Source organism: Lipotes vexillifer, unplaced genomic scaffold (assembly GCF_000442215.2).
Source record: "Lipotes vexillifer unplaced genomic scaffold, Lipotes_vexillifer_v1.1 scaffold371, whole genome shotgun sequence".
NCBI classification, from domain to species: domain Eukaryota; kingdom Metazoa; phylum Chordata; class Mammalia; order Artiodactyla; family Lipotidae; genus Lipotes; species Lipotes vexillifer.
This window is the reverse complement of record NW_006786304.1, coordinates 1,957,463-1,974,730: the sequence shown is the minus strand read 5'-3', so window position 1 is coordinate 1,974,730 and position 17,268 is coordinate 1,957,463. Positions and strand designations below refer to the sequence as shown.

At 49.8% G+C, this 17,268-nt stretch overlaps 2 protein-coding genes across 4 annotated transcripts in view; both read left to right on the top strand.

Annotated features, from left to right (window-relative positions):
* Positions 1–12,166, top strand: part of RELB (RELB proto-oncogene, NF-kB subunit) — a 29,746-nt gene extending 17,580 nt beyond the window's left edge. Inside the window, exons 8-12 of the mRNA XM_007458548.1 lie at positions 1,389–1,493; positions 6,842–7,057; positions 7,874–7,942; positions 8,081–8,158; positions 11,346–12,166. Coding sequence (XP_007458610.1) covers positions 1,389–1,493; positions 6,842–7,057; positions 7,874–7,942; positions 8,081–8,158; positions 11,346–11,731 — 854 coding nt within the window. The 3' untranslated portion in view covers positions 11,732–12,166. The remainder of the gene's footprint in view (positions 1–1,388; positions 1,494–6,841; positions 7,058–7,873; positions 7,943–8,080; positions 8,159–11,345) is intronic.
* A 1,260-nt stretch (positions 12,167–13,426) lies between these two features.
* Positions 13,427–17,268, top strand: part of CLASRP (CLK4 associating serine/arginine rich protein) — a 22,499-nt gene continuing 18,657 nt past the window's right edge. For 2 of the 3 annotated variants that reach the window (XM_007458546.1, XM_007458547.1), the window contains exon 1: positions 13,451–13,549. In XM_007458546.1, coding sequence (XP_007458608.1) covers positions 13,451–13,549 — 99 coding nt within the window. Of the gene's footprint in view, positions 13,550–17,268 lie in introns of all 3 variants that reach the window. The other variant, XM_007458545.1, reaches the window with a different exon arrangement.

The window sequence follows — 17,268 nt, the reverse complement described above, 5'->3', positions numbered from 1 at the left end:
TGCTGTTTCAGCAGCTCTGTGATTCTCTTGGGCTTTCCCTCATGGTCATGAACTGGCTGCCACAGCTCCAGACATCATGTCTGTGTTCAAGGCATGATGGGCAGTGACACCCTGTGTGGTGTGCAGGCTGTACACTGCCCAGTTCTAAGGGTCAGCATTTACTAGGTAGCCTCTGGGAGTGGGGCTTTCTGGTGTTGCAGAATACACAACCAGTACAACTATACTAGGTAGCCCTTGAGAAGAGGCAGCATGAGTAATAATCTCTCTCTCTTTCATAGAGAAAATAATATATTCCTCAGAATCACCCTGGTAGACATCTCCTTATATCTCATTGGCCAGAACTTGGTCCCACGGCCACCCTTAGTTGCAAGAGAATCTGAGAAAGCAAGTATTTAGGTTTTTCATCCTCTACAGAGGGGTACAGGTATGGAAGAGGAGATTGGGAATGGCTGTTAGATTTTAGCCAGCCTACAGTGACTGCCACAAGCATCAAAATGGGCAGGGATATTAATTCAATCAGGACTTTTATGGGTGCAAGAGATAGAATCCCAACTCAAATAAGGGAAAAAAAGAAGAATTTGTTCCATTAACTAAAAATATCCAGAGGTAGCACAGTGCTTCAGGTCTGGCTGCATCCAGGTTCTCAGTGATGTCATTAGGGACCTCTTTCCATCTCTCAGCCATGCTTCCTTTATGTTAGAGTCACTCTTGGCAGGGCCCTCCCACGCAGCTCTAGTCTTACATCCTACCAGCATGACACTTCTCCCCTGCTCCCAAAGAGAGATTCTCTTACTCAGCATTTTTGCTCAGAGTCCCAGGGCTGTCTCTCATTGGCTTAGTTTTAGTCATGTCCTCCTCTCTGACTAATCAGCTGTAGCCAGAAGGAGGCGATGCTCTGATTGACCAGGTCTAGGGCAAATGATCACTGCTGAGCTGGGAGTGGGCTCCGCCCTACCCAATCCCCATGACTGAGGTGGGGGGTGGTTCCTTAAAGGAAAACTGGGGGTGCTGTTAACAGAAGAAGGGCCAGGACTGCTAGACTGGCAAAACAACATGTGTCCACTACAAGTTTCAGGACATTAGCCGTCATCTAAGACTCATCCCTGACTCCTGACCCCACCAACCCCTCCCTGAGGTCTGAGGGTCTCCCTTTTGGGCAGACACTCACCGGACCTCAGCACGGAGGACTCATGATCGTCCATTAACCCCTCCTGCCTGGGCATCTTCTTTTTCCACCTGGACCACAGGTTCCAGAAAGATCAGGCACCCTGGCTTCTCCATTTCCCACCTCTCCACACCCCAGGGTGGGCACCCATGGGGTACCTGGTAAGGGTTTGATGACTGAATTCTCGTTTTTTCTGTGTGCCCTTTCCTCTCCTCTTTCCCAGAGTCCACAAACACGTCAGAGCTGCGGATTTGCCGAATCAACAAGGAGAGCGGGCCGTGCACGGGTGGCGAGGAGCTCTACCTGCTGTGCGACAAGGTGCAGAAAGGTGAGGGGCCTGGGGCAGCGAGTGGGCAGAGTGGGGTCTGCCTGCTTGCAGGGGCAGCTGGGGAGCCCGGAGGATGAGAGGGCGAAGAAGAGCCAGCTAACCAGGGGAGCCGAGTGGAAGGGTCCCGAGCTTTGGTTTTGGAGGCAGACAGAAACAGCCAATTGAGTCATTCACTCACTGAGTCACTTGCTCACCTGCTCACTCATTCATGAACAAAGAAGGAGGCACAAACAAACAAATAGTGCTGGCCTGCCCTGGGTACCTGGCAGGCCTTGCCATCATGAGCTCCGGGGGGACTCTGGTATTAAAATCGTGGAGTTGCATAAATAAATGCTTTATGACAGTTGGATCAGGGCTACGAATGGAGAGAATAGACGATGTTTCCACATGATTCACATCGGTTCAAATGTCAAAACCCTTTTTCAAATAGGGTTTCTGGGTTTCTTTGTTGGTTTTTAAAAAAAATTTTTGGCCCACACCCCCTGCATTGGAAGGGTGGAGTCTTAACCATTGGACCAGTTAAAAACAGGGTTTTTTTAAAAAAGAAAAAACAACCCAGGATTGCCTGGGGGTAGAGCTTTCTCTTTTTTCTTTTTTTAATATTTATTTATTTATTTGGCTGTGCTGGGTCTTAGTGGCAGCACGTGGGATCTTCGTTGCTGCATGCAGGATCTTTTTTTTTTTAATTCCACATTTATTTATTTATCTATTTAAATTTTATTTATTTTTGGCTGCCTTGGGGCTTCGTTGCTGCGCGTGGGTTTTCTCTAGTTGTGGCGAGCGGGGGCTACTCTTCATTGCGGTGCCCACGGGCTTCTCATCGCGGTGACTTCTCGTTGTAGAGCACAGGCTCTAGGCACGCAGGCTTCCGTAGTTGCAGCACGTGGGCTCAGTAGTTGTGTCTCGCGGGCTCTAAAGCGCAGGCTCAGTAGTTGTGGTGCACGGGCGTAGTTGTTCCGTGGCATGTGGGATCTTCCCAGACCAGGGATCGAACCCCAGGCCCCCTGCATTGGGAGCATGGAGTCTTAGCCACTGGACCACCAGGGAAGTCCCTCTCTTTTATTGTATATATCTTTTCTCTATCCTTTGTATCTTCTATCATGTGACTGTATTATAAGTAACATCACCACCAACAGAAGAGCAAACATTTACCTTGCTTTTTTTTTTTTTTTTTTTGGCCTAAAGCAGGTAATTTCCTAATCCTGATCCAATGTCAAATTAATATCACTGGTTGGAGTATGAGTAGCAGGAAATTACAAGCATAGTACTGTTGTGTCTGTCTCCATGTGACTTCCACTTTAGGAATTACTGTAGAAAGGGGTTCTTATTGTGTAATATACCAAAATGTGTAAAACCCAGGTATCATTCCATTATCTTTCAATCTTACCTGCTTTCTGTCTGGAAGCAAGAATGCAGCCCAACAAGAAAAGGGTGATTAGATGCCTGCTCAAAAACATGCTTCTCTGTCTGTACCCAGTCTTGAGGTACGCGGGCCTCTCACTGCTGTGGCCTCTCCCGTTGCGGAGCACAGGCTCCGGACACGGAGGCTCAGCGGCCATGGCTCATGGGCCCAGCCGCTCCGCGGCACGTGGGATCCTCCCGGACCGGGGCACGAACTCGCGTCCCCTGCATCGGCAGGCGGACTCTCAACCACTGCACCACCAGGGAAGCCCTACCTTGCTCTTATTTTTTTTTTAAATTTTTTAAAATAAATTTATTTATTTTACTTATTTAGTTTTGGCTGTGTTGGGTCTTTGTTGCTGCACGCAGGCTTTCTCTAGTTGTGGCAAGCGGAGGCTACCCTTCGTTGCAGTGCATGGGCTTCTCATTACGGTGGCTTCTCTCATTGTGGAGCACGGTCTCTAGGCGCGCGGGCTTCAGTAGTTGCGGCACGCGGCCTCAGTAGTTGTGTCTCGCGGGCTGTAGAGCGCAGACTCAGTAGTTATGGCGCACGGGCTTAGTTGCTCCGCGGCATGCGGGATCTTCCCGGACCAGGGCTCGAACCCTTGTCCGCTGCATTGGCAGGCGGATCCTCAACCACGGCGCCACCAGGGAAGCCTATCTTGCCCTTATTAAGTGCCAAACTCTGTCCTAAGCACTTTTTATGCGTCATTTATTCAATCATCTACTTGCCTAACAGTTCTATGAGGTAGATTCTCTTATTCCCCGTTTACAGATGAGGAAACCGAGGCACAGAAAGATTAAGTAACTTGCTCAAGGTCACAGAGGTAGTCAGGTAGAGACAGGATTTGAATCCAGGTGCTCTGTGCTTCTGGGAGGAAAAGTAAAAAATAAAGAAAGGGAGTTGAAAAAAAATCAGGAAGATGGTGAAAAAGTAGTATCTGGAGATAGATAATGCTGAGGAAGGGGATAGAGAGAGATAGCTGGAGGTGTTGTGGGGCACAGTTTGACTTAGTGGGGCCAGGGAGGACCGCTTTCAGGAGGCGACACTGGAGCCACGAAGAATCTGTGTGGCCATGTGAGGAAGAGTGTTCCAGCAGAGGGAACAGCAAGTGCAAAGGCCCTGTGGTAGGAGCAGGCCTAGTTTTTGGAGGAACAGTGAGGCCAATGGGGCAGGAGGGCAGTGAGAGGGGAGGAGGGTAGGAGGACATGCTACAGCCTCAGGAATCCCCCCCACAATCCTTTTTTAGGTTGTATGGTTATATAGTTAACGTCTATCTCCATCCCCACCCTCCCGCCACTGGGTTGTCTGGGCAGGACCTGGGAGTATCCTGGTGAGCAGCTGTGTCCCCAGAACCACCCAGTCCAGGGCCAAGCACACATGAGGTTCTCAGGGGAAAAAAAAAAACAAAAAACACTTTTTTTTTTTTTCCTGATTCTCTCTCTCTCTCTCTCTCTCTCTCTCTCTCTCTTTCTTTTTTTCTGCAAGGTTTACTCTTAAAACAAAACATTTTAACCATTTTAAAGTGTATACTCCATTGACATTTAGTACATTCCCAAGGTTGTGCCACCACCACTCTCTAGTTCTGGAACATTTTCATCACCCCAGAAAGAAACCCAGTACTCATTAGGCAGTGACTCCCTGTTCCCCTCTCTTCCAGCCTCTGGCATCCACCAATCTATTTTCTGTCTCTATGGATTTACCTATTGTGGAAATTTTATATAATAGAATCATACAATATGTGGCCTTTTATGTCTGGATTCTTTTACTTAGCGTAATGTTATGAAGGTTCATCCATGCTGTAGCAGGTATCAGTGTTTTGTTCCTTTTTATGGCTAATATTCCATATATGGATATATCCCATTTTGATTATCCATTCATCAGTTAATGGGCATTTGGGTTATTTTCACCTCTTGGTTATTATGAATAATGTTGCTTTAGACATTTGTGTATAAGTTTTTGTTTGAACACCTATCTTCAGTTCTTTTGGATATGTACCCAGGAGTGGGAGGTTCTTATAAGATTTCGAATGAATGAGCCAATGGTTATTGGGTGGCTCCTCTGTGCTGGGTTCTGTGGTAGGCAGTGCTGGGACACAGCAGTGACAGAGAAAGGCCCAGCCTCTGCCCTCACACGGCTCTCAGTTCAGAGGGAGGGAGGGAAAGAAAGACAAATTACAAATGTGAGTAATGCTGAGAGGGAAGAAGACAAAGTGCTGAGATTGAACAACAGGAAGTCCAGACATGGTCTGGGCATCTGGGAAGGCTTCCCAGAGGAGGTGATATTTGAGCTGAAATCTGAGGAATGCCAAGGAGGCTGTTAGGAGCCTGGGAATTGGGGTCAGGGCAGGGAAACTGTTCCTGCCCTGGGTGAATGGTTCGAGGTACATGTGAGTCATGTTCCATTATTCACTCACTGACTGATCTCGGGCAGGTGACTTCACCACCCTGAGCCTGTTTCCTCATCCCTAAAATGAGCTGGTGTTAGGATGAGATGGGATCCCACGTACCTAAAAACTACACTACAGAGAGTTAGCATTTACTGAGGATTTCCTGAGTGCCAGACCTGGAGCTAGTATTTTGCATAATACTAATAAAAACTGTCATACTTAACATAGACTGAGCACCTATTATGTTAAGCCCTCTTCTAAGCCCTTTTCTTGGAGTGACTCATTTAATCCTCCTAACAACTCTTGTGAGGTGAGTACTATGAATTTCCCTCTTGAAGGTGAAGAAACTAGGCCCAGAGATATCAGTAACTTCCTCAAGCTGTAGGAGCCGGTGGTGAAGAGCTCTAGCCTGCCTGGATCCCCATCTTGGCTTCACCACTTGCTGACTCTGTGACCTTGGACAAGTGACTTAACCTCCCTGTGCCTTTGCTTTCCCCTCAATATAATGGACTTCCTAAGGGTAGTTTTTTCATAGGATTGTTATGCGCCTTAGAGGCAAACCATGCCTGTCCAACACATATAAAGCCTCAGTATATGGAGTTAGTGTGATGAGAGGCAATGCAATAAGACAAGAAAAAGAAATGGTAGGCAGAGTAGCATACTGAATCCCGACTATTCTGCTACCAGCTGTATGATCTTGGGTTAGTCTCTTAAACCCTCCAAGCCTCGGTTTCCCCATCTATGAAGTGGGTGTCTAGAAAAGAGTTAACATAGCAGGTCTGAGACTGTTAGCCTTTGGAAGCCCAGCTTACAAGGTTGACCCTTGGCTGGCTTTTGGGAACTTTGAGAGGGCTCCTACCATTCCCTGACTGTTAAGAGTGGCTCACTGTACCTAAAGTGTACAAACAATATGGTTTGTGTGGATCATTTGTTTTCCTTCTGGGAGTCTGGAATTTTGATATGTGCCAGTTAGAGGGAGCCTACTTGACCAACTCCCAGTAAAAACCCTGGGCAGTAAGTCTCTAATGTGCTTCCTTGGTAGAAGCATTTCATGTGTGTTGCCACTGGGGGCAGCAGTGTGCGGTGTGCATGTTCCGTGTGACTCCCCTGGGGAGAACTCTTGGAAGTTCGCACCTTGTTTCCTCTGGACTTCGCTCCAGGCACCTTTCCTCTTAGCTGCGTGTGCATCTATCTTTTTGCTGTAATAAATCATAGCCATGATTATCACAACTATATGCTGAGTCCTGTGAGTCCCCTTAGTGAATCACTGAATCTGATGGTGGTCTTGGGGGCCCCTGATAAGGTGGAAATATTAATTCTACCTGCATTTTGGATTGTTAAAGGATTAGATGAGTGTGTGTGTGTGTGTGTGTGTGTGTGTGTGTATGTCAGTGACTGGCACACGGTAGGTGCTCAACAGAAAGTTAGCTGCCACTATGATTAGTTTTATTATGACTAGTTTTATTCTTAGAAATATTGGTATTGATTTTGGGGGAGGCTGAGTGGGTCTCTGGGTCCAGTGTCCTGGCTCAGCTGACGCCCGCACTTTCCTGCCAGAGGATATATCGGTGGTGTTCAGCAGAGCCTCCTGGGAAGGCCGGGCTGACTTCTCCCAGGCCGACGTGCACCGCCAGATTGCCATTGTGTTCAAGACACCACCCTACGAGGACCTGGAGATTGTTGAACCTGTGACAGTGAATGTCTTCCTGCAGCGGCTTACTGATGGGGTCTGCAGTGAGCCTCTGCCCTTCACATACCTGCCTCGGGACCATGGTAACCACGGCCACCCAGGGTGACCCACCACCCCAGAGACTAGGTCTTTGGTCTTGCTTGGGGTGACCCAAAGGGGAAAGGGGAAGAGGCAGAAGTAGAATGCAGGCTCAGAGTTGCACAGACTGGGGTTCAAATCCTGGTCTGCTGCTTACTGGCTGTGCGATCTTGGCTTCTCCTAGCCTCACACTCCTCCTGTGCAAAATGGAAATAATAATAGTACCAATTTTATGACATTTGAGGACTATTTAATCATTCCTCCCCTCAGCACGCCTGCTCATTCCTGGCCCTTACTGGGTAGTGCTGGGAACATAGTGGTGACTGAGACAGCCCCAGCCTTACCCTATGAGGCTCATAGTCTTATGGGGAGAGGGGGCACAGATCCATTCCCATACAGTGACAACCAGAGTGGGCAGGGCTGGGATTGGAATTGCTTACGGAACTCGAATTGCCCAGAGTGGGGCACCTGACCCAGCCTTAGGGTTCAGGGAGAGCTTCCTAAAGGAGGGGACAGCTGACCTGAGGATGGGAGGATGACTAAGCAATTCTCCAGGGAAGTGGTAAGAGTTGAGGAAGAGTGTTTTAAGCAGCGGGAACAGCAAGTGCAAAGGCCCTGAGGCAGGATTGTGCCTGGGACGTTCCAGTGTAGCTAGAAGTGGATTGGGGTTTTATTCTGATTAAGATGTGGACATCTATATGCATTGTTTGGGCAAAAACCAGAACAGCACAACAACTTCCCAAATGGTCTCTATAATTAATTCTTAATTAATTCTTATTTTTAATGGATTATTTTGTATGCCTCTGGTATCTCCTAAACAGACAGCTATGGTGTGGACAAGAAGCGGAAACGGGGGCTGCCCGATGTCCTTGGGGAGCTGAATAGCTCTGGTGTGTTCACTCTGCCCCTTTTCACATCCCTCTCCAGGTTACTGGGAGGGGATGACTGACCCCACTGCCCTGGCCCACCCCAGGTTGGGGAGGAGGGGCTGTTGGGATCCAGGGGTCCTCATCTCTGCCTTCCCTCAGACCCCCATGGCATCGAAAGCAAACGGCGGAGGAAAAAGCCGGCCTTACTGGATCACTTCCTGCCCGGCCACGGCTCAGGTGGGTCCTGGCTCAGTGCAAGCCCCTGCCCGCAGGGTGGGCTGAGGGTGAGCTGCAGCCCTGCTTTTCTGGCCTTTTCAGGTCCCCCAGGAGCTCCTACTAGGGCAGTGCCTTACCACTTAGCCAGCAACATAAAGTGGAAAGAATAGTGGTTCTGGACACAGTCTGGAGGCTCTGATCTCCGCTGGGCCATTTACCTGCTGTGTGACCTTCACCAAGTTGCTCTACCTCTCAGAGCCTCAGGGCTCCTCTGAAAAGTCTCACCACATACCTACCTCATTGACCTTTTCAAATTTAATGTACTTATTTTTACAGACACTATATAATGATCACATAACTGCTTTGTGTGTGCTTACTCACTTAATCTGGGTAATCACCCTGGGGGGGTGGGTGCTGTCGTCTCCCCCCACGCCCCACCACCATTTTACTGGTGAAAAACTTGAGGCCCAAAGAGGCGATGTCTCTTGCCCAAGGTCACACAGCCAGTCTGAGGTGGAGTGGGGAGCTGCACCTGGGCATAGGTTTAGATTAGTGATGACATGTGAAACCAGTAGTAGGGAGTAGACGGTGGATAAATGGGGATGGTGTCGGAGCCAGCCAGCCTTGAATTCAGCCACCCTCTGGCCTCTTCTACCGCGGCCTTCGTCTAAACTCACATGCCAGCCTCCAGTTCCCATGAATTCTAACCCTGTCTGGCTGCCATGCAAAGCCTCCCCACTCGCTGACCACTAGCTCTAAGAATGCTGTCCCCAACACCCCAGCTACCCCACGGCACCCAGCTCCCAGCCAGCTGCCAACCAGAGTCTGCTGAGCCTGGACCACTCCAGCCAGTCCCACCCTGAACGTTTCAATTATCACCTGTTGTCCCCGCAACCCACTGTAACCAATGCCCAACAGCTCTGCCCCTAGAAACCCCCAATCCTAGTCTATTTCATCAACCTTCGATTCCCAATCCCCAAAGCCTCTCCTTATCAGCCACCTGTCATTCATCCACTTGTTCTATCACCCCGATTTCCCAGTGTCTAAAGTTCCCCTCTCTCATCCTTGTGGCAAAGCTGCCCTGGCACTAGAGTGTGGTGGTTAGGAGCATGGCCTCTGGAATCAGACTGGGTTTGAATTTGAGGACACAATTTAGCCACTGTATGACCTCTTTGGGCCTCAGTTTACTTAACTTGCAGATGGAGACCCTCCCTCTTAGGGTTCCTTCCAGAAGTTAGTGAGGTCACATCACATAGTTATTTAGCACAGTGGCTGACATAGAGTTGGTGCCCAGGAGATGCTAGGAACTTGCCAGAAAGCAGGAATGCCACCTGCATTTGTTTAACTGCATTTGTTCATGTTTAACTGCATTCATAGCAAAACCCCAAATAACAGGAGCTTCAATAGGATAGAACATTATTTCTCCTCTCACATAAACACAGTCAAGAGGTAGGTGGTCCATGGATGGTTTGGTGGCTGCATGATCATCAGAGACCCAAGCTCCTGCCATTTTCAGCTCATAGTTTCCACCTCATGGTCCAAGGTGGCTGTTGCAGCTGCAGCCATCATGCCCACATTTCAGCCAGCAGCACTTAGTCACATCAAGCTACAAGGGAGGCTGGGAAATAAGAGTTCCAGCAGCACAGCGTCTCTTTCTGAGACAAGTGTAGTCAGCCTTTGCTGGTGAGGTTTGTCTTGTCTCAAAAAGAGAGACTCTCCCACAGTGACACTTACCATTTTACTATACAATTTTGGGACTTGTGACTTCTCCCTTGGGTCTCCCATGGTGTGGATGTTTCGCTTTTCGAGTTGTCTTTATTTTGGGGGGGGCGCTTTGGAGCCTCCTCCTCTTCCTCATTCTTGGGGAAAACTCCCTAGCACTACAGGAGCATGGTTTCAACCCTGCTTCTGCAACTCACCTGTGGACTGCAAGTTATTTTGCCTGTTTGCTTATTAAATGAGAATGATCCTATTTTTAGTTTTTTGAGGAACCTCCAAACTGCTTTCCACAGTGGCTGTACCAATTTACACTTCCACCAACAGTATAGGAGGGTTCCCTTTTCTCTACATCCTTGCCAACATTTGTTATTCGTGTCTTTTTGATGATAGCCATCCTGACAGGTATGAGGTGCTATCTCATCGTGGTTTTAATTTGCATTTCTCTAGTGATTAATGATGTTGAGCATCTTTTCATGTGCCTTTTGGCCAACTGTAATGTCTTCTTTGGAAAAATGTCTGTTCAGTTCTTCTGCCCATTTTTTAATTGGGGTGTTTTTGATGTTGAGTTGTATGAACTGTTTATATTTTGGATATTAACCCCTTATCAGTCACATCATTTGCAAATACCATATGACCCAGTAATTCCACTCCAGGTATATATTTTTTAAAAAATGAAAACACTAATTTGAAAAGATACATGCACCCCATTGTTCATAGAAGCATTATTTACATTAGCCAAGAAATGGAAACAACCTAAGTGTCCACCAATAAATAAATGGATAAAGAAGATGTGGTACATATACACAATGAAATACTACTCAGCCATAAAAAAAAAAAAGAAAATTTGCCACTTGCAGTAACGTGGATGGACTTGGAGGACATAAGCTTAGTGACAGAGAAAGACAAGTACTGTATGATACCACTTACATGTGGAATCTTAAAAAAGAAAAAAGCTAGTGAATCTAACAAAAAAGAAACAGACTCACAGATACAGAGAGCAAACTAGTGGTTACCGTAGGGAGAGGAAAGGGAGGAGGCACAAGATAGGGGCAGGGGATTAAGAGGTACAAACTACTATGTATAAAATGAATAAGCTATAAGGACATATTGTACAGCACAGGGAATATAGCCAATATTTTATAATAACTATAAGTGGAGTATAACCTTAAAAAATCGTGAATTACTAGGTTGTACACCTGGAACATTTAATATTGTACATCACAAAATTATTGTAACAAAAAATTAGAAAAAAATTGTAATTACAAATATTTTGTATTTTGTAACTTTGTAATTTAAAAAATTATTATAACAACAACAAAAAAAGGGACATAGAGACCGGTGATAGTCCCTACTCAGAGTTTCTTCTTGGCATTATAGGAGGCCACACTGATAAAGCATTTAGCAACAGAGGGGGCATTTGAGTTAGGGCCTGGCCGGAGGTCGACCCTAAAAGCCCACCATACTTTCTTCTTTCTTCTCATCCCTGCAGGCCCGTTCCTCCCACCATCAGCGCTGTTGCCAGACACAGACTTCTTCCCGGGCACCGTATCCCTCCCAGGCCTGGAGCCCCCCTGCGAGCCGGACCTCCTGGACGACGGCTTTGCCTACGACCCCGCTGCCCCCACGCTTTTCACCATGCTGGACATGCTGCCCCCAGCGCCACCACTCACCAGCGCTGTCGCGGGCAATGGGGGTGCAGGGGCCGCGGTAGGGGAGCCCCCAGGCCCCGAGCCGCTGACGTTGGACTCGTACCAGTCCCCGGGCCCCGGGGACGGAGGCACTGCCAGCCTCGTGGGCAGCAACATGTTTCCCAATCAGTACCGCGAGGCGGGCTTTGGGGGCAGCCTCCTGTCCCCGGGGCCTGAGGCCACGTAGCCCCCGCGGCGCTGGAGGAGAGGCGCTGGGTGGGGAGGGAGGTGGAAGGGGCCGTGCGAACCCAACCAGGATATCCAGCACCCCCCATACCCTTGCGCGGCCCTTGGTCAGTCTTCCGACGTTCTCATCCTTCTGAATCGGACATCTTCAGCGCTGGCGAGAAACTCCGTAGCATCGGTTTCCCCTGAGCCCATTTTACAAGTGAGAAAACTGAGTCTGGAGAGGAACAGGGGCTTGCTTGGCTCTCGAGCGCTAGCTTGTTAAAGCTGCTGCCTCAGCCCTCACAAGCGGGGGCACCTTCTCCAGGCGGATTCTGTTGTGTACATATGGGAGGAGGGTGCAGATCCCCCGCCCTCCGTCCCCAGGCTTGCAGGTGGGGGGGTTGTTTGTTTGTTCTTTGTCTTCCCAATAAAGATGAGATTTTGAGCCTTGGGGGTTTCTTCTCCTCCGCCTGAGAAACATCCGCGGCCCTTACGTACAAAGTCTCCAAGATCTCCTGACACACCGCTTATCTCCTCCAAGCCCCGCCCCTCCCTCCTCGCCCGAATATAGGCCCCGCCCCTCGCGTGAGCGGAAGCACCCTCCGCCAGGCTCCGCCCCTCCCCCTTCACTCAGCCTCCCACTTCCGCTTCCGGTGCGGGCCGCGCGCGAGCGCAGCAGTGGGAGGCGGCGGCGAGCTGCAGAGTACAGGCTGCTGGCCGTGACCTCCTGGCTTCGGGCGGACGTCAGCCCAGCTTCGTCCTTTCCTCGACCTCTCCCCGGTCTGTTGTGAGCCTTCGCTCGGCCCCGGCCTCGAGGGCCGACCGCTCCGCACCCCCTCGTCCTGCCGGGCCTGAGGCCGCGCCCTGCCCCCGCCATCGGGCCGAACTCGCCGCGTCGGACCCCGCCGCTTGCCACAGGTCCCTTCCTCTTGTCAAAAAAACTTATCCCGAACCCTCAGGCCCAGACCCGGTGCTCGGCCCTGTCCAAACCATCGGGCTCTGCCTTTGTCCTCCAGCCTCGCCCCGAAGCTCAACCCACCCCGTCCTGTCTGCCCGTTCCGCTTCCCTCAGTCTCTACCCTACCCTCCCGCCCCCAATTTAGATTCCGTCTTTAGATTTAAGCCGCGCTCAGGTCTCTCCTTAACAGCACTCTCCCATGCTCCCCCTCCTCCCCCAAGGGTCGACGTCTTCCGTCCACGCCCTTCACCTGCCCTCGACCCCTACCTCCAAACCACTACTCTGTTCCCATAAAATCTTTCTCCTCTTCGTCCACTTGCCTTCATCTCCGGACCCCTGCTACCCATACGCACACCCACGGATGCCCCCTGGTGGGAGCCCTTTCAGCTCTTCCCCCTCCCTTGAGCTCCAGCCCCAGCTGCTCCAGGTCTGTCTCCAGACCTTGCTTCCAACACTCTCTCCTTCCATTCCCGAACCTTTCATCCTTGATTCTGGCTCCTTGAACACAGGATACCACTTTCCCAGGGATGCTCACTCCAGAATCACCCGAGGGGGCGGTTTCAGAACGCCTAGGGTACTGGATCAGAGTTGTCTGGGATACACCTGAGCATCCGGAGCATGGTTCCATAGCCTCACTTCCTCTCCCTGAAGCTGCTCTTCAGGATCAACACTGTCACCAACTTGTTAGGTGACGTAGATTCTGCCTATATGGTTTTTAAAGCCCGTCTGACACCCCTCTCCTTATCCCTCAGGTTGAGGCCCCAGGCTTGGCCTCGCCACGATGTGGCACGAGGCTCGGAAGCATGAGCGGAAGCTTCGAGGTATGATGGTTGACTACAAAAAGAGGGCAGAGCGGCGGCGGGAGTACTATGAAAAGATCGTGAGTAACCTTTAATCTGGGCTGGGAGCTCTGCTGGAGGGTGGGCCCTGGTCCTCCTGGTACGATTTGGGCTTGGAAATGCGCTAATGCTAGAGCCCAGTTTCCTCAAGAGAATGTCCAGTTTTTGAGCGTAATCATTGGTAAAAACTTGAGGCATTCTGTTTGTTGTAGTATACTGTGCTGTTTGGTGTGCATTCAGTACAGAGCTGGGGTCAGTAGGAAGGAGGAAAGTCTTTGTAACACTCAGAGCAGTCCAGACATAAGATTGGCCACCGCCGAATGTTGTCTGTCCTGCTTATTGCTGTATTTGCAGTGCCCGGAAGAGCTCAGCATTCTTGAGGTGGAATTTGGCGCCCCGAAGGAGTGCCATCATCGTTCACTAAGTGAAGTCTGACCATTTCCCTCCCCTGTTTGATGCTTTGATGCTTCAGTTGCTTTTGGAGAGAAGAGTGCACTGCATCTTGTGATCGAAAAGGCCCTTGTGGTCTGGCCTCTCAGCTTCATCCTTAGGTAGCTCCATTGGCCTTTTTTCCGTCTCTGCCACCACAGGGATTGAACCTGTAATGCATCCTCTCACCTATTTAACTGTTTCTTGCTCTTGAGACCCCAGCTTGAAATGGCATTTGTGTACTAGGTTCAGTCCTCCTGTTAGATGGTATTTGTTATAGACGTTTTCATTTACCATTGCATCACTGCCCCAGCCTCCTCCCTTGTCTCCTGGCCTCCAGTCCTGCCGCCTCTAATCCACCCTCCTGGGTGGAAGGGCCAGAGAGGTCTTTCTAAAGCACAAAGCTGACCCTGTTCCTCCCTTGCTCAGAACTTCTCTGTGACTCCCTAGTGCCGGGGCTCCTCAACCCAGCCTTTAAGACCCTACATGTTCTGGCTTTTACCACCCCCTCCAGACTCTTAAGAGTCACTCTGCTTTCTGCCTTGTTCCTTTGCTCACGCCATCTGGCGTCCTCAATATCTAGGCTACTTTTTCTAACCAAAAAAAAAGATGTATAAAGAGTTAACCAGTTTACCTCCCCAAATTATATAGCCCTCTCCAGCCACAGGGCCTTTGCATGAGCTTTTTCTATTACTCGATTAACTCCTGCTCATCTGTCAGATCTCAATCCTCAGGGAAGTCTTTCTTCATCCTCCATACTCAGCTGTCATAGCTCCCCGTCATTCCCCTTTGTGGAATTTAGCACACATACCCAGCTTTGTAGCCCTGGGGACTAGGTGTATTTGGGTCATGTTTGCATTCCAAGCTTGAGCCCAATGTGGTTTAAAAGAACAGATGAATAAAACATAGCAGTTACCATTTTAATTGGTCCTTCGCAGGCACCAGGCTCTGAAAAGAGCTTTAGATGCGTGATTTCTTTGAATCCCCACAGTCACCCGTGAGACAGAGGCTGCTGTTACCCTAGGAGAGGAATCTTTGAGAGCACCTCAGTTGCCTTCTGTCACCCGGGAGGGAACCACTGGGCTGTAGAGAGAGCCCCTCGCCAGTGGTGTCAGAATAACTATAACATGACGACAAGGGCAGGGGTTGGGTCTGTGTTGCTTATTGTTGAGGCCCCAGCAGTGGACCAAGAACACAATCAGTGCTCAGGAATGAATAGCTGCCATTTATTAAGGGTTCATGGTGAGCCAGACCCCGTGCCTGCTACTTTGGCACATTCTTTCTAGTCCTTTCAGCAGGCCTGAGAGATTGGTATTGATCCCTGTGTTAAAGGTGATGCTGATAATAATGGCTAATGCTGTTGAGCATTTATGTGTTAACCACTGTACTGAGCACTTGACATGCGTCTCCATTTCATCAAATTGTCACCCCCAGCCTGGGAGGTGGTTTGCTTTTTATTGATTCCATTTCACAGATGAGCAAACTGAGGCTCAGAGAGTCATGGCCTAGATCGTATAGCAAGAGGGCAGAGCTGGCAGTCTAACCCAGACTCTCTGACCCTGGACCTCTCTTAGCTCTTCACCTGGGCTTTCTACTGGAGAAATAGAAGTTCAGAAAGGTGCAGCAGCTTGTCCAAGGTGACACGGCCGGGAGGCAAAATACCAAACCATACCAGGTCCTTAAGAGTTTGGAGTCACAGGGCTCTGGGTTCCAATTCCAGCTATTCCACGTACATACCATGTGGCCCGGGCAAGTGACTGTATCCCTGAGCCTGGTTTCCTCTTCTGCATGTGAAATGATGTATCCTATAAAATCACGTTTGGCTGTGAATAACGGAGACCTAAAGCATCAATGGCTTAGACAAGATAGAAGTTTATTTCCTTTTCACATAAAAGCGCAGAGGTGGCCATTTCTGCTCAGCGACCGTTTTGTTGTTCAGCCATGCATGGCTTCTCTTCCCAGTGTTGTCTTAAGGTCTAAGAGGGCTGCTCAAGCTCTAGCCATCATGTTTTCATTACATCCAGCAGGGAAGAAGAAGGGAGGGAAAAGAGGCCAGGGGGCTCATGCCAGTTAAGAAAGTCTCTAGATGTTTGCACATGGTATGTCCACTCATATCCCCCTGGCCAGAAAGTAACCCCATGGTCACATACAGCTGTCAGGAAGGTTAAGAGGCGTAGACTGTATTCTGGGTGGCCTAGTGCCAGTTAGGAGTCCTATTACTATTGAGGGAGGGGCAATGGATGTTGTTTGCCAACTCGTGGTCTGCCACAAATGGTGGGGACAAGGACACCTCTCTCCCGGGCTGTTGGAGTGTGGTGAGGTTGGGCACAGAGACCACTGAGGGCAGGCCTGCCCAGGATAACTTGCTCAGTAAATGCCGGCTCTTGTTGGTTCTGAGGTTGTTGTTATTACCAAATAGAGCTGGAATAGCATCCCGGTTGATGGATGGTGTGGAGGAAAAAAGGCTGGAATTGGGCCACTTAGAAGGCCTGGGACTCCATGCTCTTGCTCTTGTTAGCTGGGGAGCTCCCTGAGCTTTGTTTTTCCCCTTGGGACAGTGGTGATGACAGGGTGACAGGGAAGAGCTTCAAGAGTACAACAGTGTCTGTGGGGTGCTTTGTGGTGCAGGCCTGTACAAGCAACCATTGTCCCCGTACGTGAACGTGCTCAGCATTCAGATCACAGCCACCAAGCTGTGGATGATAGCTGCTTTGAGGAGGGGATGGGGCTGTCACACGGGTCTCTCATCTTGCTCTTGGGCCTAGAGAGGCAGCTGAGGCGAGTGTTGAGGAAGCCAGGGTCAGCTGTGATGGGCCGGGCAGGTGTGTCTAGGCAGCCGGTTTCTCTGCTGATCTGTCCTTGGTGCCTGCTCTCTCTCCCTAGCTGACCCTAGTTCTGTCATTTCTCCTGTCCTTGTCAGCTTTCTTCTGATCAGTGGTTTGGATAAAGAAACAATTCCCTGTTGATGTGAAAGTGGGAAATAAAACATCTCAGCTCCGGCATCTTCTCCAGGAGGGCCCAGGCTAAATGACGCATCACCTGGCTCCCCTATCCCAGCGCTGCCCACTCTAGGTCATCACTGTGGGGGATGGGTCTGTCCCCCACACTGGACTGTGAGCCCTGAGGGCCGGGCTGGCTGTCTCAGTCACTGCCATGGCTCTAGCACAACGCCTGCACCTGGGGTCGGTGCCTGCTTAACAGTTGAATGAGTGAGTTAAAGACTCCATGAACTCCTCTGACCCCTCTCTGATCCTGGAGATGTAATGATCCATTGGTTAAGAATAGATTTGGGGGCTTCCCTGGTGGCGCAGTGCTTGAGAGTCCGCCTGCC